We start from the raw sequence: 21,531 nt of genomic DNA, 5'->3' as shown, positions 1-21,531 counted from the left end.
CCCAACTCAGCTGCTTTCCTTGGAGAGGCTTTCCCTCACGGTTTGAAGGCAGAGCGCCCAACGCATCCCATGGGCTGCCCTCCCATTTGGGACAGTGCCCTCCTTGCTCACAGTTTACTCACCCCTCAACGAATTCCATCCTTAAGGCCATTCAGGGAGCCTACTCAGCAAGAGTAGGGATGGTCTAATCCATCCCTGATCCAGTTTGTGAAGATACACACTACCAAAAACCTCCAATCAGAAAAAGCCCCCCCAAATCAGTCTGACAAAAGGTGTGTGAGGAGGGGAGGGGAAGAGGGAAGGAGAGATATCCAAAGGCACTGGTACCAGAGGAGTCACTGGGAGCATGTTGCAGGTGTCTCTGGGAAGAGCAAGTGGCAGGGCAGGAAGGGGAGGCTGCTGAGGTGCAGGTACTGTCACTGTTTTGGCTTAGATATCTTCCTTACTGTTAATTAGTGTCAAGGGTTTATCAGCGAGATTTTTATTCGTGTTCTGGAAGCAAGAGAACGGATTCAAGCCAGTTATATTGGACGACCGGAATGTTATTTTTCTTAGCCTGTGAGATATCTGTAATTCACTATTCAAGGTCTGTTACAAGGAGCACCTATAGCCCCTGATGTTAATTCTTTAGGTTAAGCTTAGCCAGCTTAAGGTTTTATCTCTGAATATCTACATATAAGCCACTGGTGTCTCAGCTGCGACAGTGGCTGTCACACAAGTACATACCCTGTTGTCTTTCTCTCATCAGATACAACTGAGGTTGTAAACTCCCTTGGGACACATCAGGATGCTGGCTAAATCTTTGTAAAGACCACCCTTTCCAGTATGTTTAAAAATACGAAGCCTGTCACATTCCTGCTCATTGCCATTTTTTCTGAATGTCTCAGTTAAATGCCACTGAAGCAAAGGAGATGAACATCATTGTTGCAATTAACAAGTTATGCCAAAGACCAGCAATATGCTCTGTCGCCAGTGAGATCAGCGGCCTCAGAAATCTTGTTCCACTTCTGTGGCTCTTAGCGTTCGACGAATTTAAACAGAAACAGATGTGAAACCCCACCTCTGGCTCACTTTCCTCAGCAGCGCTTCTCCTACGCCTGGGCCACCGTCCCTGTCCTGAAGGCTGGAGCACCCTGAGGGAGGGATCCTGGTGGCTCTGGGACTTTCCTCCTCGGGTCTGTGCAGAGCTCATGAGGCTTGGGAAGGTGACTCCCGTGGCAAAGTGGGGTCCAATCCATGGCGACAGCAATTCCGGGGGTAATATCAGTGTAGGCGAGCGTGTCCTCTATCGTGTCCCCATGGCCTCTGACCAGGAACACGTCAAGTCTTGGCCCCCATCACAGTGCCCTGGGGGAGAGGAGTGTGGAACCTGGCAGTGGTGGCACAGGCAGGCTTCTGTCCACCAGCGCTGTGCGAGGAGCAGATAAGGGACAAGGAGATAAGTGGACACAGCGATGTATTCAGTGTCTGGGCAGCCTGGGAGCCTGCTCTTGCTGTGGTCCCTGGGAGATAACCTGCTGTTTGTTGTGCCAGCTGTGTCTGTCCCTGCCTAGAATGCAACACCTGGTTTACACTGCCTGTCTTATAGTGCCAACACCGTGCATTAAGTGGATTTTGCATAATGTATTTGCAAATATTGTATAAATATTTCATATGTCATCCAGCCTGTGTTTTGGTCTGGAAAGAAAGGAAAGCATTTATTACAGCCGAATATTGGTATAAGCACTGCAGATAAGTGTGGAAAGAGATCTGTGTTTCTAATTGTCATAAAATATCTTGCCTCCAGAAGCTTGCTCCTGAGGGTGCCATACATTTTTATAAAAATCATTATGCTTGGACAGAAATCATAATTGCACTACTGGAAATGCTGTATGCATGGAAATGCCCAGCTGCCTTAGGCCTGACTGTAGAGAAACAGGAATAAAGAAAACAATCCTTGGAAGGTCAGGATTTCTCTTCTAAGAGCCATGCCAAAAGTTTGGGTGTTTTCTCAAAGTTACTACAACTGTTGGAATCTCCATACAACTGAGTTGCAAAACAAATACTGCCAATTCTTCTGACTCCACCAAAAATCTTGTGGTTATGAGACTTCGTCTTTAAAGCTTTGGATTCCAGATTCTTATGATTATATGAAAATCTTGGACTGTGCTGTTTTTAAAGCAGCGAGCTTCTGCTGTCTATAGCTGCAGAGAAGAAGCTGCAGCTATAACTGTGGTATAAGCTAACAATGCAAAAGAAATAGTAGAAATATCTCTTTTCTTCCTGAGATTTTCCTTTTTTCTAAATCTCAACAGTTTTAAGCCCATTTTTTTGATTCAGCATGGCCTGCCTGATGGTGCTTGGATGTATGCCACCCACAATCCTGGAAACTTTGTGAGAATAAGACCATGTGTACCCCATGATTTGGGGGCAACCACTGCCCATGTGGTTCCCTTCTGTCACCTGCCTACATCTCTTGTCATCAGGCTTTATACATCAATAGATGGCTTCAGCCTTGCCTCCATGGGTGGTGGGAGAGGGACTGCTTAGCCACGGAGAGCTCATTTCTCACAGCTTACAAATTGTCAGATGGGCTGGAAAAGTTGGGCAAGGAGTACGTCACATCCATGGGCTGTTGGGCTTAAAAAATGCTCCCAATAACACTTCCAGAGCATGACGAGAATGAGGTATGAGAGGATGCAGGGTGTCTCTGACAGTCACCCCCTTCCTCCTCCCCAGCACACAGTGGGACCAAACCCGTTGCTTGGAGCTGCTAAGCCTCTGGAAGGAAAAGATGATGCTGACTTAGCTAACTACTACATTTTCTGTACTAAAAAAAGTTCAGCAGCTGCTAACAAAAATTCAGAAATCAATTACTTTTAGGAAACGAAATTATCAGTTAATAAAATGTTTAACAGGTACTCCAAGATTTTGATGTTTTCTACATTCATCCCACCACAGCAGCAATCCTAACAAAGAGAAAAGCGTCCTCACTCTTTTTTTTTCTTTTACAGGTGCCTAAAAATACCTGCTGCCTTCTGGAATGGATTTCTGCTAGATAGCCAGAAAACACATTTGTCAACTACCTAAATATTCTGTTTGTTAATGCATTGTTTTATTTATAATAGGCTTTTCCTTTTCTGCATTAGCATTTTCATTTTTAAAGGCTTTGTCAGCTTCTGGTGTAATGGACTGTGGAAGTAATCTTAGCCCACGGACTTTATTTATTCTAAATTCCTTCAGACTAGTGCTGAGCAGAGGCTAATGTGTGCTTGAACCTTAAGGATTTTGCATGCTTATGTATGTACGCATGTATGCATGAATAAAATTTTTATATGCACACGATTCCTCTGTTACAAGGAACGGGGAACAAGAATGAGATTTTGGCTACAGTCATCACTACCAAATGTTTGCTAGACATACTCTTGTCTGACAGATTTCGTGCTGCAGTATTAGCAGGTTGATGGCTGGCAACTATCAAAATGCAGGTAAAACTAGAAGTATGAAAGCTGGATAGTTGCCTGAGATGTCCGCATATCTCAAACTAAAAACCAGTCTATCTTTTTTTATTTAGACAAACTTGGTGATGGGCTCAATAAGAAATTTCCCAGAGGGAGCAGAATAAAGTCAGCACATCTGCCTTGGGGATGGTAGAACGGGAAATATTTCTCTTGGGATCTCAGCACTTCCCTTTCCAGTCTCAACCATGCCAAAGAAGCATTGAAGTGCGCAAAAATATAAGCAGGAGCCCTGATGCTGTCTCTTGAGCTCGTGCATCTCATCACTGTACATGCCCAAAGTGACAGTGAACCTGGAGGCAGCATCCCTACATGCTGTGCAGGGACTCATCTGGTCCATGTCATTTCCTTTCCAGTTCTAGTTGATGCTGGAAGGAAAGTTTTTCTTTTTCTGAAGGATCTTTATTTTCCTTGCAAGAACATATTTATATTGCCTACCGATGTCATACATTTACCTGTAAATACAATTTAGACGGGATAAATTGTGAAATACACCCCTCTTTCTGAACTGTACAGACAACTTAGATGTCTTCTCGTTGGATGAAATCAGGAGAGATGAATTGTACTCAGAGTCACTCTCTCCTTATTTGGCCTGACAATAAGGGATGCTTTCGGTTATGGGTGTCCTGGAAATAAATGGGTAACATCTTTTCACATACAGGAGGCTTGAAACTGGTCCACCTGGGTGCTTAAGCAGAAGACATGCAAGCAGGAGATCCAACTTCTTCTCCAGTTCTCTAGACACACGGGCAACCAGATTGTCACCCCCACGCCGCGGCGGTTCCACGAGGTCTGTCACTGAACGGGTCCAAGTCTGCAGCCACTTGACTGGGAGCAAGCAGTTCTGCTGCCCAGCCGTGCAGCCAGGAGGACCAGAAACACCGTACCCTGCCCGGGGCGATGGATGGAGGGCAAAGCAAGAAGGAAGACCGCATCAATCCTTGCACCTGGAAGCTGCTCCTCTGCTCGAGTCTCCCTTTGTAGGCATTCTGGATGGCCAGAATGCCCCCTCCTCTTCCCTGGCAATGATGATCGCTGCAATGTGTTTCCCAAACCACCAGGTCGGGGCTGCTCCACCCAAATGGCCATTTGTTCTCGGACAGTATTAACCTGTCAGCTCCGCATGTGCACTGACCGCTAACTGCAGCAGGCAGGATAACCAAAGCTTTTGTATCAAGAAGGATTTTCTACTTTATTGCATAGCATGGAACAGTATAGGAAAAAAACCAACCCACATACAGATAATCAATATGTTTTACTCCGTAAGTATCTGAATTACACAGCATAATACATAAACAGATGTTTTTCTTCTGTGGAAAATAAGAAAAAAGATCTAGCATAGTCCTGATAGAAGAATATTTAATAAATGGGATTATTTCCAATCAGATTAGTCACCAAGGGATCTGAATGTGATCAGCACACCTCAGACAAACAAGAGTCTGAGGAGATGGCAAGCATGAAGTAGAAAAGGGTAGCTATTGAAATGAAAACAAGCATAGCTCTTTCACAAGGTTGTAGTTCAAATAGGCACAGAAAAACATATAACAAAGTGTTCTGGGAGTCGCTCACTCTAATACCCGTGTCCTAGCCCATAAATACACCAGAATTGTAGACCTAATACTTTATTGTAATTTTGTTTATTCCTTTTCTTTCCAGGAATCTCCTGTCAATAGTCATGCCCTCATCATGTAAGTGTTTTCTCAGGAGAAAAATTATAACTGGGTATTATCTCCTTAGAAATATATTTGAAAGCCTGTCAAATTGCAGAGGAGGTAAAATTCTCCTTTCAAAAGACTCAGTGATTCACCACTGTGTAACCTTCAACACCTGTGAACACAAAATGTCCGGCAGGTAAAAAGTTCAGGCAAATATAAAACCTCACATACAGGAGGTTCCCCACAGTTCAGAAAGTGTACTTTCACACTAAAAAGCAAACACACTAAATTGTTTATTTATTGCTGTAGGCTCCTTTTAATAGCTCTATGACATTGCAGACAGTAAAACTAAAACCTGCCAAAAGGCAAAATCCAAAGAGCACCAAATAAGATACATGCTTACTTAAGCATTGTACAGTTGATACACAGAAATAGTCTTTACGCTGAGGCATTGCACTAGGTAAGGCAAGCGGCTCCACTGTGTGCACCCCAGATTACTAGAGGCTGGCAAAGCCGCAGGAACTGGTCTCAGGTGGCTCCGTCATGTAGACAAGAGAAAAAGTCCAGAAAGGGAAATTAGGGTATAGAAAAACATGAAGTGAGATCCATAGTCAGACTGCTTGCTAATGGTGCTTGCATTGGGCACTTCAGCCTGCGCTGTCATCCTCAGACTCTGCAACCTGTGGAGGATTGACAGCCTTCCTCAGAGGGACAGAAATCAGTCTTTGGAGGCACCGTCTTTCTTCCAGTGCCTTTTTAATGCATTGCAAACACACGAGCGAAGGTGCTGTGAATCAATCCTCCTGGCCAGATGCCTCCACTTCCAAACCCTGGCGTAGGCGTCGTGTCACCGCGGACTGATGGTGCAGACCCCTGTCCCTGCTGCCTCCCCTGGCACTGGCTGCCCAGGCTGGTGGGCAGAGGGTTTCACCGTGAGGAGTAGCCCCAGTGGATGCTGCTGATGGAGCCATGCCCACGCCTGTCCAGACTAACATCGGGTGACTTTTCCTCTCCTGCTGTGAACAAAAAGTAAACATACACTCCCTTGTGTGGCTTTCCCTCAGTACTCACTGCTCTAAGCTGAAGATTGAACTCATAATGATGCCTGTATCTCATAACACTGCTCACAAGAATGAAATACACCTTTATGGTTCCTCAGGAAATACCCAAAACTATTCAGAAAATTGCACCAATTGCCCTATCTCTTAAACGACTCATCAAGAAAAGAGACAACAGGCAATGCATTTTTGTAATGACTCAGGAGCACGAGGTACCTGCAAAGCTGCCTGCTGCTTCACTCATTTCCAACTCTATAGATGGATGCGCAGCTTCATGGTCTGGTCATACGGTGACAACAAGGACTTTGCCACCCTGACCAGGCACCTGCACTGGCACTACAAGTGCTGCACTGTACCTGCAGTGTGTGCCACGGGCACAAGCAGAATATAAATACAGCTACCTCCCACTGCTGTAAATTATACTTACATCTGTGCTTGGCATTTTGGCTCTAGGTAAATCAGCGCCACTGAGGCAAGCAGCAAGCAGCTCACATTTGAGAACGGTTTTCCTGCCCTTCGTCTCTGTTGCCCTGACACTACATATGGAACTTGGATTGCTCTGCTCTGCTTGTATCGTATACAACGCAGGGAGGCCCAGCAGACTCATATTGCTTGCTGTGTACAGTTGAACGCAGCAGGGCTGCACACCTAGTTATTAATGAAGAAGGTATGCATAACCAGGCACTTCTATTTGCTTTCTGGGACTATTTTTTTGAAGTTGGCAGTGACTATGGCTAAACAGGGCTCTGAGAAACTGCGTAAGGTGGTGTTGATGGATATCATCACAGGGTACAGTCAGGTTTTTGTTCTTTTACTGGAAGCACATTGTGAGACTTGCCTTGAGCAGAGATTAATTTAGGTTTGGGGTTTTTTTTAATCTAGAGCCAGATTAAGACATTTTTTCTCTGGAGCAGTCAAAAACCTTAACATGTTACTAAGCTGCATGAAGCAGAAGTAACCAACAGTATTCTAAAGCATATTTTGATATCACCAGAAAAGCAATAGTGATTATCATAAATACTGCTGAGATAATATAGTTATGCCAGAGGTCAATAAAAATTGCTAACAATTCTCATGATTTTACTTTAACGAATTTATTCCCAGTTCTTAATTACAAAATATGCTAATTCATTGCTTTGGCCAATTTCTAATAATTTATTATCTAAATTTGAGTAATTTGCAACTTCATTCTAAGTCAGTCTTAAGAATGAGCATGATGTCAGGATCTCAGATTTTCTATTTGGGTTTGCAAAAAGGAAAACAGGTAATTAACGTTATTGACTCAATACAAGAATGTGATTCCTTGGGTCACACTAGAAAGTGTGCTGAATCTACACGGTAACTTCCAGTCAAGGACTTTCAAGAAAAGAAGAAATGGCACCTTAGGAATGAGCTTTTCTGTCCTTCTCAGTTCATCTACCTGACAGAGATGGGGAAAGGTGTCTGCGTGACTGATTTCTACCTGGTGGTACTTCGGGCCGGGTCCAATTGCAAAGTGCCGGGGGTCACTGCACAGGGAGAGAAGGGCTGGCAGAAAGCGTTGTTCATCTCCTAAACCCCTGCAGTAAATTTGCTTCTCAGGAGGGGTGTTGAGGGTTTTAGGTATTCAGTGAAGTAGTCATTAATCTAGAAGCGAGATGAAGCTGTCCACATGGCTTCAGCTGACTGCATCCAGTACATAATTTGCAGAGAAGAACAGCCTTTATTTCCTTTTGGATGCTTTCTACAGGTTTCCAACGCTGTTTTACCTGATAGACAGTGAGAGGGCATGACAAATTTCTCTGACCTACTTTTAGAAAGCTTTTTGATTTTTTTGTTGTTGTATCAAAGGCTGGAGTTCAATGGCTCTAACTGGATTCTTTATTCCGGCTGGCGTTTCCACCAGGCTTTTTCTTACGCTCAGATCAAACCTTATTGTACTTCTTTGGTATTTAACTGTCTCCACTAATGATCTCCACTGATCTCCCCATATTCCTATAATGACTGCTCTACTTCTAAAATCCTGTTCAAACTGCAGCCAGGGTTTGTAATCTATAACCAATGCTTGTTCTCCGAACATGCTATCATGTTCAGATTGTTGTTACCTCTTACACAAGCTTTGATCTAATCTCAAATGATACCAGCAATCCAAGAGCTATATACAAACCACTTTTTTATGGAGCTGGTAATCAAAGGAACATTTTGTTAATATCACTGAAAGTGCATTGTAAAACCCAATGCAGAAAAATTATCTGATAGTGTGATGGTGGTGAAGGGCACATAGAAAACTTGACAGCAGCAGTGACACTGCACAGTATAAATCTGTTTCATGTGCTTTAAAGAACATGAGCAAAGTTCAGGTCTTCACATAAAGTCCCACCCAGCAGCTGGAGCGTATGTTGTGCAATATCAACACTCTCCCCTCCAAAGTTCAGGAGGCACTTGCACCCACACGGTATCTAAAGCCTGAAAAGCAAGCCGGGGCAAATCAGCAGGAGCTGCTAAACTAAGAATGGAATTAAGTCAATTTAATACGCCCTCAGAAATACAGTAGTGTAAGTCTGGTACGCAGTGACAGAGTCAGAGACCTGAACTGTCCAGGTTGAATGTTAAACCCCTGCCTGCTGAGGGGCTGAGTCCAGGAGGGAAAACTCAGAAATTCCTCCCCATTTCCAGAGGCAAAGGCTGCTCTGCCACCGCTGCTCCTTGTCGTCATCTACGCGCCTGCTCGGGGTCTTTGCGTGCCTTTTGGTCAAAACTCTTGCAGACATCTTCTGCTGGCAGCTATTTGGGCAGCTCCTTTCAATCGTCACCCCATGCTCTGAACTGCTTGCGTGGCCGCTTTGGCTCCAGCTTGCTCCTTCTGTTGTGCAATGAAAGCACCGCGTGTGCTGCCTAGCAAGGTCTTCCCCCTTGAAGATGGGAGGAAGGAGCTCCAGAGGTTTGAGCAGTACCTGGAGCCCTTCTTCTAGACCTTCCCCGCAGTGTCTCCCACCTACTGACTTCATATTGGCATTTATATTGGAGCTGAAAGTGTGAGTAGAACTAAGCATCCTGAAGGATTTATTTAATTTAAGCTTGTTGAAATCATTTCAAGGCTTCCTTTATTTGAAAGCAAACAAAGACATATACATATTTTTGAAATCCTTATTACTGCAGTCAGTGAATATATTTTATCTCATAGTTATTAAAATAAACTCCCTTTATAGGCAAATGAGTCATGAAGAAAGGGAAAGACTTCATGTCTTTTTTAACACTGGTGGTTGAACTAATGCACATAATTAAAGACAAAGGCTAGTGAGCTAAAGAGATTAAAAATGAGTTACCAGCATAATTTTTTTAGTCACACATGCTAACTTTAACTTGAATTGCCTCTATTTGCTTTGTTAGCATGAGTCATATATCTGAAGCTATGTTTCTTTCACATCTTATGTAAAAAACCTGCACACACAGAGGGGTTATAAATTTTTGTGATCGCCTAGCACAGCCCCCAGAAGATGTTTATCAAGAGGTTGTCTGGAATCTGCTGGTGCTACTGTAGCGGAACTTAACTACCTATGAAATGATAAAGATATCTAAAAATCATTGCTTGCTTTCAGAAAAGCTGTGTACAGGAGAAGGCTGAGTCCTGAGAAAAAAATGGGCTTATCTCACTTCACCTACCTCTTTCTGAAGCACTGTGTACGTGTCTTTTAATACCAGCAAGCAAACTTTCCTCACTCGGCCATACCAAAAAACCACTTCTTTGTGCGAGACCTGCCTGGGCATATCTGACTTCTGGTACACGGAGATTTGTGCTTTATTTCACCCACTGATGAAGCCTCCCAATGCTCATTAATATGATGCTCAAATTTTCAAGATCTACTTCATTTAAAAATATCTGACAATTTCGAGACTTATACAAAGAAGAGAGTTTGATGCTGTTAAAAGATCAATAACAATTTTAGTCAGACTGCACAATCAAGCAAGGAAGTTACTTTAAAAATTTTTAATGAGGTAACTCAGTTTCCTTCCCAAACTATCTTCTGAATTTTTGTACTCCAGATGCCTAAGTATGTTATATTATAAAATGAAATAAAGAGTTGGAAGTATTTTACAAAATGAAATTACTGATGGTATCCTAGCACAGAAAGAAAACATTTACCTAAATCTTTGGTGGCTAAAAATAGTTACAATTTTATTCCACACTTCTGTAGAGTCAAAATATCTTTTGGTGGCCTGAGGTGGTGAGTATGTAACAGGTTTCTCTGGGGGAACAGAAAACTTCACTGTGTGTAGCTGAGGGCATTCCCCTTTAGCGAGTAAGTCACTGCTTGTCTTTTGGTTTTCTGTTCCCAGGTGTAGAGGAGCACTTTGAAATTTGGATGAATGTTTTAAATATATTCTAGTAGATTTACCTAGGGACACTGAAGTCATAGTAGTTGACCTTTTCCTCATGGCTTTAAGAAAACTCCTTAAATGCAGTTGCCTATTTTCCCCATTTCCCTATTAACTGTTTTCCCCATTTCCCCGAAAGTTTCCAGGCCCCCAAATGCAGCGCAGCCACGTGAACGATGCCTTCTGCGGAGGGGACCAAGGTCTCTGGAGTGGTGCAGGGGATGGAAAGCGAATAAGTAGGTCTAGTGCTGATCGGTCACTGAAGAGAAGAAACCCTGCCAGTGATGGGGGCTGGCTCGGAGCACCCCACTCCCCACGTGCCCCTCCATGTCCCACTGCCACCGTCTTGCACTCAGGACAGGCACTGTACCAGAAGGTCTGTTGGATGCTCGGTAATTGAGGGAGTGGGAAACATGGGTCAAGGACAGCGTGAGCACTGAATTTTTATTGCCTGTGTTTATATTTCAGAAGATTCCTGGTTGTGGTTATAAGGTAAAATGAACTAATCAATGTTAATAGCCACAAGCGATGATAATTTGCTTCAAGGTGCTTATTCATTGATTAGAGTTTAGCACGGTGCTTGAAATAGAGCTAGCCAGGAAGCATGAAAATGCTATAGCTGTTGAAAACACACCAGTAAACGTGAACAGTGATGCATAAACGTGTCACAGCCATCTTTGTGTACAAAAGCATTTTTCATACCAGCAAAGACTGTTTTACAATATCAGACTGGTGATTGTTTTCTGATGGTTTTGAATACATACCTAAGTAAGAAAGTGGACTTGAAAAGTTAAGAATATTCATTCTAATCAATAAAAATGTCCATTAATACTCTACAATACCATTCACTGCTTACCAATTTGATTCTTACCAATTTTTACCAACATGTTGCTCAATCTCTTTACGAATGCCCTGCTGGGACCATTCCAGTTGGTCTAGATAACTACCAATTCGATGGACCAGAGAGAGGCAGAGAGAACATATGAACATCCCCTACGGGACTCACTGAGGACATGGGATCATGATGGTTTATGTTCAAGACCTACTGTATAGTCTCATGTTTTTAACGCTTCTTGAAATCTCTCCAGCAGAAGAGGGTGAGAAAGATTTGTTTCAAAACAGGAAAGCACCCAGGGTGCCCTGCAATGGGACAGGGGCAACCAGCACAACCTGGAGACATGGGAAATTCCAACTCGATATGAGGGAAAAAAGATCCACTGCAAGGGTGGTCAGACCCTGAAGCCCACAGAGGTTATGGAATCTCCATCCTTGAATGCATTCAAACTGGACAAGCCCTGGATCTGCTTTGGGCAGGAGGCCAGGCTACCCCTTCCTTGCTGTTTGGGAATACCTTATTTCCCTCTTTCCTCTGTCATAAAACCCTTGGAGACACTTTGATCTGGGGTCGTTTGTTTGGAATTCGCTTGTTTCAGAGGGAAGGGCTCTAAAGCCTGAAACATTTTATAGAACATTTCCTTTTTTTTCTACTCATGGTGTACAACATTGTGTGTTTCCATGTGCTACATGGTCATTTAGCATTTCCATTACTGATAAAGTCCTTGGGAAAAACAAAACAAAACAAAACAAACAACTCTGTAAACATCATTAGCATTGTAAATTAACTGATGACCCCAAATTTAGCATAAGGTAGCCTAAGATACTGTTCCAAAATAGAAAACTGTCCTTAGAAAACACAATATCACCTACAGCTGAGGTCTGAAGTTACTCCATACTGTGCACACTTTTGCCCAACAAATGGACTCCCAACAGAACTACTGAGTCTGACATTTGGAAGAGTTTGCGTTATTTTTTGCAGTCTGCCATATTTCAGCTTGATGTAACCCAGACTACTAACGATATAATTACCAGAATTAAAATGTGTATGAATGTAAATTTATGTGAATCAAGCTTTGCAAAAGGCTCTGATACTCTGGAAAGCTCATCTTTGTGCCTGCAGAGTAGAGTGTTAATCAACACAGATGATGAGTTAATGGCAAAAATTTCAGCTGTCACTTAAGATGGCGTGTTCTAGGGTATTTCAGATAAGCTCTGTTGATATCATTAAGATACAAGAATTACGTGACTTTAGAGGTGGCTAAGTGGTGGTAATTATGACCTTAATAATGACAGTCAGTCTTCTAGTGATAATGCATTCTTGCCTTACAGCCCGTAGGTTCTATTAACCTGTCAAAAGACATTCATAAAACAAATAAACAACTAAAAAACTATACTGTATACATGAATGTACAATAGATAATGTTTTTTTATTTTGACAAAAACATTTTATTTTAATGCCAGGGACTTTCCCTATGCTTGTGTTCCAGTTTTCAGATGCATTGGTAAAATACGTAACAGTGAAATCAGGAAGGAATGCAAAACGTCTGTGCCTTCTACAATGATTATGACTGATTTCACTCATCATTTGGGATACTGAGCAGACATAAAATAACATGTAACTGTGACTACTGACGACATGGCCTGAGAAGTTCGACTTCCTCACATCAGTAGTTGGCAAAACTGAAAGCAAAACACTTGTAGTACAACAAAGAAGTTAGTGATGACACCTTTGGATATTTTTCTTCATGTTCTTTGATGAAGAAATTGATGCATTTTTGCCCACTGGGGCTACCTGACAATTTTTATTGTTGTGACATAGCTGTGATCTCAAGTGAAAGCATTGCTCTGGATGTTCCACTGCATTTCTCAGCAACTTTCAGTGTTTTTTTCCTGGTATATCCAAAAGTCTATGTCAGTCCTGTGACTTTCTATACCTTCACATTAACGATCACACACATTCTGCAAGCTCAGCAAATTATTAGTACAACTCATTCACTGAAGCAGACATAAATCAACTAGACAGATTGCTAGGAAATGGTTTCAGCAACAGTAGCTTCCTATGTTCACCCTTCAGCATTGCTCCCTGTTTTTTTATAGTGCATAAGGAATAGGGCCCATTGGTGAGCATTTGTTTATTATTCAACTCTCTGTTCTGAGCAACAATTAACTTCTTTCCAAATAACATTTTACCTGCTTGGAATAAAATTTCCTTTACTGCAAAGTTTGCCGTCCCTTTGTTTTCTGTCAATTTCTGAACACATTTCAAATTTTGCTTTGGAAACATGGTCATAACATTTAGGAAAGGAGGATCACACTCAGTATGACACATCACCTCCTTCCTTCCCTGCTTCTTGCATTTTCAGCAAGCCCTCAGCAAACCCCGATGGACCCAGCTGAGACGTTGACAGGATCTCCTTGATAATCTCCCATTGGGTTCATTGCATTGTTCTCAAGCAAGGCTTCAGCCCCTGCTTGGGGTTTTTTCCAAATCCTAGATGTCTGGACTTCTATATAAGCTGAGGTAGAATCATTCTGAGGTCTCTTATTTGTATCATACAGATGCTAAGGTCTTAGCAGTTACATGGTTCTGACAGCCATTGCTACCCTGGAGGCTGCCAATGCCCAAGATAATCCTTGATAGCCCCTTAGACATTTTTTCGGTCTTTAGTCCAAGGGCTGAGGCAACCACAATGTGTACAATTCACACTTTGATGTCATGTCTCACTGTTAGAGCGGCTCTAGGTAAAACCACTTCAGTCTCCATTGCTCTTCAACAAGCCTGTTGCAGTTCCCTTCAGTACTAGAGATTTTTTGGCAAGCTTATCTATCAGCAAGTTATCTAGATACACACAAGTTTCCTGTCGATATCACAGAGGATGTTTTTGTTTTTCCTCCAAACTTGGCTTCTGGATTACGAGGGAAGTGCCGCTTGGTGAAGCTTTATCTTTGCCAGATTCCCTGTGACCTGCTCACTGGGGCCAGCAGAGCTGCGGGAGCAGGTATCCTTACCACCCTCAAGAAGCAAAGGCTTTTTTCCCAATAAGCACAAATGACTGTTGGTACATTGCATTTTCTATTTCAGAATACATATCACTCTCACAGTCTTGGATTGTCACCTTTTTGCTCACTTTACTCTGGCATTCAAGCAGCAGCAATCTCAGCGATAATGAGCTTCTGTGTCGGTAGACGATCTCTCAGAGCAGTAGGGATCTTGTTCTTATTTGCTACAGCACCTGGCACTTGTGTGTCTGCAGCTAGTACAACACAATTAGCACTGCAGATATACTTTACTTTTTAAAGTACCTGGTTTTATTTTTGAAGAATATCCATTATTCTGTCTCTCGTATTGTTGCTTAGTGTTTTCATAGATGTTTCTGCATTCAGTCACTTCTGTCATAGAATCATAGAATGGTTTGATTTGAAAGGGATCTTTAAAGATCATCTAGTTCCAACCGCCCCCTGCCATGGGCAGGGACACCTTCTACTAGGCCAGGTTGCTCAAAGCCCCATCCAACCTGGCCTTGAACACTTCCCAGGATAGGGGCATCCACAACTTCTCTGGGCAACCTGTTCCAGTGCCTCACCACCCTCACAGTAAAGAACTTCTTCCTTACATCTAATCTAAATCTACCCTCTTTCAGTTTAAAGCCATTATCCCTCTTCCTATCACGACATGCCCTTGTAAAAAGTCCCTCTCCAGCTTTCTTGTCGGCCCCCTTTAGGTACTGGAAGGCTGCTATAAGGTCTCCCTGGAGCCTTCTCTTCTCCAGGCTGAACAACCCCGACTCTCTCAGCCTTCACCCATAGGAGAGGTGCTCCAGCCCCCTGATCATTTTTGTGGTCTTCCTCTGGACCCAGTCCAACAGGTCCATGTCTTGCTCATTTGGCACAATTAGCACAAACCAAAAGTCCTAATTTTTCCCACTGTAAGAAAGCCAAGGCATTTCTGAGGACACCAACTGTGTAGTATTGCACTCATTCAGTTCTTTGGTCATACCCAGGTATGGGATATGATTGTGGAATTGGGCAACTCTCAGAACTTATATCAATATTTAACGTGAAGCGGCATTAGGATTTTCTGTAATTGTGTGAACTGTAAAGGTCTTCTGTGCTTACTTGGGAAGGGATGGACAGGCTCTCTATTTTTTCATCTTAGCTTCACAGAGATGACATTTACACTTTAGCAATAAAAATTGTACGAGCCGTAAAATGCACGAAAAAAATCACAACCATCAGAGCATCAGAGCAGTAATAGTAGCCAAGTACAAACAAAACTGGTATTTCGGCAACCAGTTGTTATTTCAGGCATTGTCTTTGGGAAGCTACTTTCCTGGAAAGATTAACCCTTCATTCCCTGGCTCATGGACCGAGTGCGATTTGATCCTAGTACAAGGTGAGGCTTGTACACTGCTCTAACCCGTGACGCTCTAGCTCCACGGATCTCCTCCTCTCCCACGCTCCCTGCTAGCATACTTCCTCAATTTTAGAGAATAAAAAGCGGTTCGCGGGTGCAGGTCGCTAGAACTGCAACAGCCACGCCGCCGCCTCTCTGCCTCCAGCCCTTCTGGTGCGCTCGGGACGGGCTGGTGCGAAACCGAGCCGCTACCGAGCCGGACCCAGGCAAAACGCTCACCCGTAGCCCGCCTTCGGCGCCGCTTTTCCCCGAGCGGCCCCCGCCGCCCTCCCGCTCCGCCGGGGCCTCGCACCGCCCCGTCGGGCCGGGCCGGAGGGCGAGCACCGGAGAGGCGTGGCTAGGCGAGACCCCGCCCCTGGGCAGCGTCCATTGGTGGAGGCGGCGCGGGGACCGCCCAGGGGCGGGTCCGGGGCGGGCGGGACGGCGCGGCGCTGTCCGCCCGCCCGCCAGAGCCGGGTCGGAGCCGCCGCCGCCGCCGCCGTTGCCGCCGCCGCGGGAGGGCGGGATGGAGAGAGCGGCCGGGACGGGGAGCAGTGCCATGGCCGAGAAATACGACGTGGTCGTGGTCGGGGGCGGCATCTCAGGTGGGTCCGGCGGGGCGGCGCGGCCAGCGAGCGGCCGCCGGCCTTTGCCGGGGTATCAGCCCGGGAGCGGTCCCGGACGGAGCCCGTCCTGCGGCGGGGACGGCGGGGGGGCACCGGCGCTCGGGGCCGGGGTGCTGCCGGCTGGGCAGCGTGGGGCCTGGGGGCGGCGGGGCCGGGGGTGGCTCGTCCCCGCGGCTGGGCTTAAGGCTTGGGCGGTGGTTAACGAGAGTGTCAGGTCTCCAGGGGCTTCGGATACACTTGGGGGGGGGAAAAAAGGGAAAAATTATCCGGGTCGATGTTTTAGGACGTATTTGCTGCTTCTTGCGTTGGTTTGTACTTTGTGCTCGTCAGAAGAGAGTCCGTAGGAAAACTGACTTTTATCATGTCCACAGGTGCGGGAGAATGCAGGGGTAGAGGCTGGGATTTTCACATCCTGAGAAAGACAGGATTTTGAAGTTGCGGGTTTTTAGGGTGCTCTTGCGGTGTTGGTAATCGTATTCTTTTGATAAATACTGCAGAAAGACAGGTGGGAATATCTGTAGAAACAGGTTGGGTTTTGTTACTAGGAAAAGTGCCGTACTACAGACAGCCAAATTCCACTTGTGCGATGGACTTCTCACACTTTACTAGGAAATACTTCCCAAAATACTCTTCAGATCTACTTTAACACTAGCAAGTGCATTGCGGCCCCTGATCCTCACGCTTAAAAAAACAGAAGTAATTGCTCTTATGGCACCTGACGGTACCTAAGATGAGAATGTTGCCACGTTGGAGAAAATCTGTGTTTGTTGTGTCCATCAGATAAATACTGTTTTAGCAGCTTTGGCCCGGTTTCAGTTTTCAGGGAGTCTTTACTTCACTAGTGATTCAGAAAAGGTGAGTTATGTGACTGAGTGACTTCAGTGATACTACAGCCATTATTGCTGTAGGTAAAATTAATTTTCATTAGAATTGAGGAGGAGTCAGAGGCTTTCATTTCTTTAATCTGCAGTGAATTAATGCACAAACCAGCAAATTGTTTACTTAATTACCTTATTTCATTTGCTAAAACAACAGTAATTGTTTAAACAATTATTTGTGGCGATGTAGTTATATAAATAATCTGTAGTATCACTGAACAGAAGGAAAGAGTTTGGACCTAGTTGTGCTTGCTTTTTAGTTTTACCAGATGCCTGGGTATTCTCCTGCTAGCATGAGTCATTTGGTCTTCGCCCTTAAGATTGCTGTAATGCACGCAGTGCCCTTAGGGAATTACCGCCCCTACTGTGTGCAGCTGATGGCGACGTGATCTTAATATGGTTTTTAGGGCTCTGAGAAGCATTTCTTCCCTTGAGGGTACCTTTCTCCTCCGGCTTTCCAAACTGTAGCAGTTTTTGGAAAATGCATTGAGCACTTCTAAGTGGTACCTTGTCTCACTAGTGCAAGAATCAGTAAGTTACTTCAGAACACTTACGCCTTGGATTAAAGCCTGGTGTGGAGTCTGAAATGGAGCCAAGCAGGAAATTTAAAGGCGTTACAGTCCCTGAAAAATTTGTCAGTGGCATTAGGAAGACAAATAAATGTCACAGCACTCTTGGGGTACAGGAATGTTTTTTTTGCCAGCTGTAACCCTTATGTCATGTCAGTGGCGTAGAAATCAGTGTTTGCCTGTTATATATTGGAACGGGCATCGTTTTGAGAAAGCAACCTTAGAAAACTGGACAATAAATACTTTATTTTGTAATTAATCCATTTTTAATATACAATACCATTCATAGCTGGGCACAATAATTCCTATCAGCTCCTGGTTTGTTTGCTTTTCACACAGCTTCTCTGTCCCTGCCATTCCTGTAGCAATATACCTACACCTCAGTTCTGTAAGAGGTTAGACAGTGCTGCTTTCTGGTCTTAAAAAAGGTCATCTGTATCTGAATTTTGGTTCTGGTGAGATAAGTAGTAAAACATGCTCTACGATGGACAGGGTTTCCCCTCAACATCTCTCTGACTCCAGTCTTGACTTGCTGCTGCTTATTTGTCTGAAGATATAGGGTGCAGTTGCCTCATCTGGTAAGATTACTGTCTTCTCTCCTTCTACTGTATTTTAAATACTCATTACCTGATGCTTGCAAGAAAGGATGGGAAACTTTGGGATAAACTAGTTCTTTACTAGAAATACATGAAATGTATATCAGATATAAGCAAGCTGCTTGTTATATTAAGTGGGAGCTTCCCAGCAGTGAGACCGTGGCTTTTTAAAATATTTGTGCAGTATTTGCAAAATGAAGCTCCCATCCTGACTGGCACCTCTGGATTTATCTGTTCCTCAAAGTGAAGCATGGATTTGAGAGCCAGTTTCTGTACAACCTAACACACTTCTCTCATCCGTGCTCCTGATCTCTCTGTATGGACACATCTGTACGTGGTCATTCACAGGGACACAGAATCGACTCAGCCTATAGGAAGCTGCAATCTAGGGATGGAGGGAGCTTCTGCAAAGAGTGCTTCACAGTGGGGAAGCTCTTGGAAGAAGAAGTCAGCTCTGGTGGCCTCTACCGCTGAGATTTTCCTGCTGTACCCTGTGGAATCATGTTCAAACTGTCCAGACTGCATCAGCAAGTACTTTTGGACCCCTACAGAGAGGGAGCTGCAGAGCTTTTTTCACATGGGCGTGCATGTTAAGAATGTGGAGCATGGCCAGGAAAGGCCCCAGGCACATGTTTGTATCATTCTTAATGGATAATGTCCCCTGTAATACAGTTAATATTAATTATAAGATTTTATACTCAAGCATATTAAATAAACTGATGCCTGAAGTTAAAGACTTTCCCTATACCCGCAGGGAGTTCTTATTTATATGGCTTGAATATTACTCCCATTTTCTATTTATAGGGTTTTCTACTGAACCGAAGAAGGTGTTCTGGTTTGAATTGATTTTGACCTTTTGCTTGTGCATTTTGGTTTAGGCTATGCAATTCCCTCATTTGTTAAACACAGCAAGCTGACAGCACGTGACATGCCATGGATGCATGTCTGATTAATCGGCAGGTTCATAACCCTGACATCCCATCAGACAGTCCTCTGCTGCTTGGGTTAAGGGGCTACCACTAGTTGAGGACTAGGAGATTGTCGTCATCTGTGTGGACTAACAACTGTATTGACAGCTTCTGAAAGTTGTCCCTTTTATGCAGCAAGTCACTGCCATACCTCTCCTGACACATTGTCCCCATCCCAGCTCCATTACCTGCTCCGCAAGCTAAGTCTGCAGTTACAGGGTAATTCAGATTTTGGTGCCATAGCCCTAGGATGCAGCGTGCACGGGTGCTCTGAGGTATGAGATGGGTTGTCAGGAGGTCCGGGATGCTCAGTCACTCTTTGGGGACTGAGCGTTAACGACTGGACAGCATTCAGTGCTTGGAGATTTTTGACAGAAACTGCAGATATTTCAGCTTGTCAGATAGAAGATGGCTGCTGCCTACGTGTGACCTGTAATTCCTCAAAATTTTCCAACTGACCTTATTGGGGCATGTTTTTACATGGATAACAAAATGCACTGTTGACTCAAAGGCTACCTCCTTGCCAAATTTCAAGTTGCTGCTAGAACTTCCAAAATAGGAATAAAAAAAAGCCGTGAGTTTTCAAAATCAAATAATGTTTGTTTCCTGGAGGTTTAGAAATAGCCAGCCAATTTTGACCAAGATTTTCCAGCAAAAAAGAATCGGCCTGAAAAACACACCCTGAAAATTCAAGCTTAAATAGTTCAAAATTTGGCAAAAAAAGAGTAAGCAAAATACCCTGACTTTTTTTCAGCGGGAAGTTTGGGGTATATTCGTGTGCCAGCATGACCTAACACGTGAATTTTGGACACTGGAAGCCAAGTTTATCAAAAGAAGGCATGGAAAATTAAGAATGTTTGTCTACATAATGGAAACCAGAGATGCATCAGATATGGAGAAGTGTGTCCAGAAGCAGGCAAGTCCAAGAAAACTTGTATGCAGATATCTTTTGGAAGAAATTTCAGCACATCATGTTACAAGCTCAAAGCACAAGGGAAACGCAGCCGTAATTGAAACACTGAAGATTATCATTCTTTGACATGGATAGTTCTTATTTCCACATAAAAACATGTTTGTTCTTAGCTAGAAACAAGGAGATCTCATGGGTCAACAAAACAGATGCTTAGATTTGCCAGCCGCATGCAGGAAACAGCACCGTTTTCTATTGCACTTATGGAGGAGTCCAACGGCTACAAATTGTAGGAGAAGCTGGGATGTAAAAATAATAGTAATTAGTCTTTATATTGAAATAAAACATATGATATGCTATTAAGGCTTTTTTTTCTTTCTCCGTGGAAGAGCACTATGTGTTGGCATCTCCTGCTCCACGGTGTGTGATCGACAACCTTACCACTTGAGCTACCTACGCGTTGGCTGTGGTCTCTGAGTGAAAGACTGAATAATGAGGAAATGCAGATTTTCCTTGCTTGCTATGATGGCAGCACAACTTATGTTGTATACTGCTCTGTTTGTTTTGACAGCATGCCAAGCTGCTGGTGGGTGGTAGTGTCAGATAAACTGTCAAATACACAGTTACTGGTAGAAGATATAATCAGTCCCACCTGTGTAAATCTGGAGTAGTTTTCAGTAGATTTTTTTTTTTCTAGTGTTACTTCTAAATTTACCCAGAATTTGATCTGTAGGAATGCAATAGCTGGTTCCTAAAACGTATCCTGCGTTTATCTCTTTACATCTGCCCTGTGCTGGGCTCCGGCTACCCAGTTACTTCCCACTTTCTTTCTGGATCCAACAGGAAAGCTGATAATCAGTGATAATATTGTTCCTTGGTACCAGAAATTCCTAAAGGCCATTTTTGGGGATGCAGAAATAAACAGCAATGTTCCACAGAGCTCTCAGTTCCCCAGGTACTGCTAGCAAGCTGACTGTCATTATGAGAAAAATTTACAGCAGGAACAAAACTATCAGATCCCGTATAAAGTGTGATGGATGTTTTATACAATACTTGCAAATAAGCAGAAATGCTAGTTTCCGTTTTGCCTCCTTCTTCATAATGTGTTCTAATGTTTTGCTACTAAAGATGCAAAACCTTATGATGTGGGGCATGGGTTTTGGTTAAGACACTCCTCTGTGTTATGCT

General features: G+C 43.7%; 1 protein-coding gene across 1 annotated transcript in view; it reads left to right on the top strand.

Annotated features, from left to right (window-relative positions):
- The first annotated feature begins 16,261 nt into the window (after positions 1 to 16,261).
- The window catches only part of LOC115343904 (amine oxidase [flavin-containing] A-like), a 39,754-nt gene continuing 34,484 nt past the window's right edge, over positions 16,262 to 21,531 (top strand). Inside the window, exon 1 of the mRNA XM_030020480.2 lies at positions 16,262 to 16,401. Coding sequence (XP_029876340.1) covers positions 16,323 to 16,401 — 79 coding nt within the window. The 5' untranslated portion in view covers positions 16,262 to 16,322. The remainder of the gene's footprint in view (positions 16,402 to 21,531) is intronic.

Source organism: Aquila chrysaetos, chromosome 7 (assembly GCF_900496995.4).
Source record: "Aquila chrysaetos chrysaetos chromosome 7, bAquChr1.4, whole genome shotgun sequence".
Taxonomy (NCBI): domain Eukaryota; kingdom Metazoa; phylum Chordata; class Aves; order Accipitriformes; family Accipitridae; genus Aquila; species Aquila chrysaetos.
Note: the sequence above shows the minus strand (reverse complement) of the source record. Positions and strands in the feature narration are given on the sequence as shown.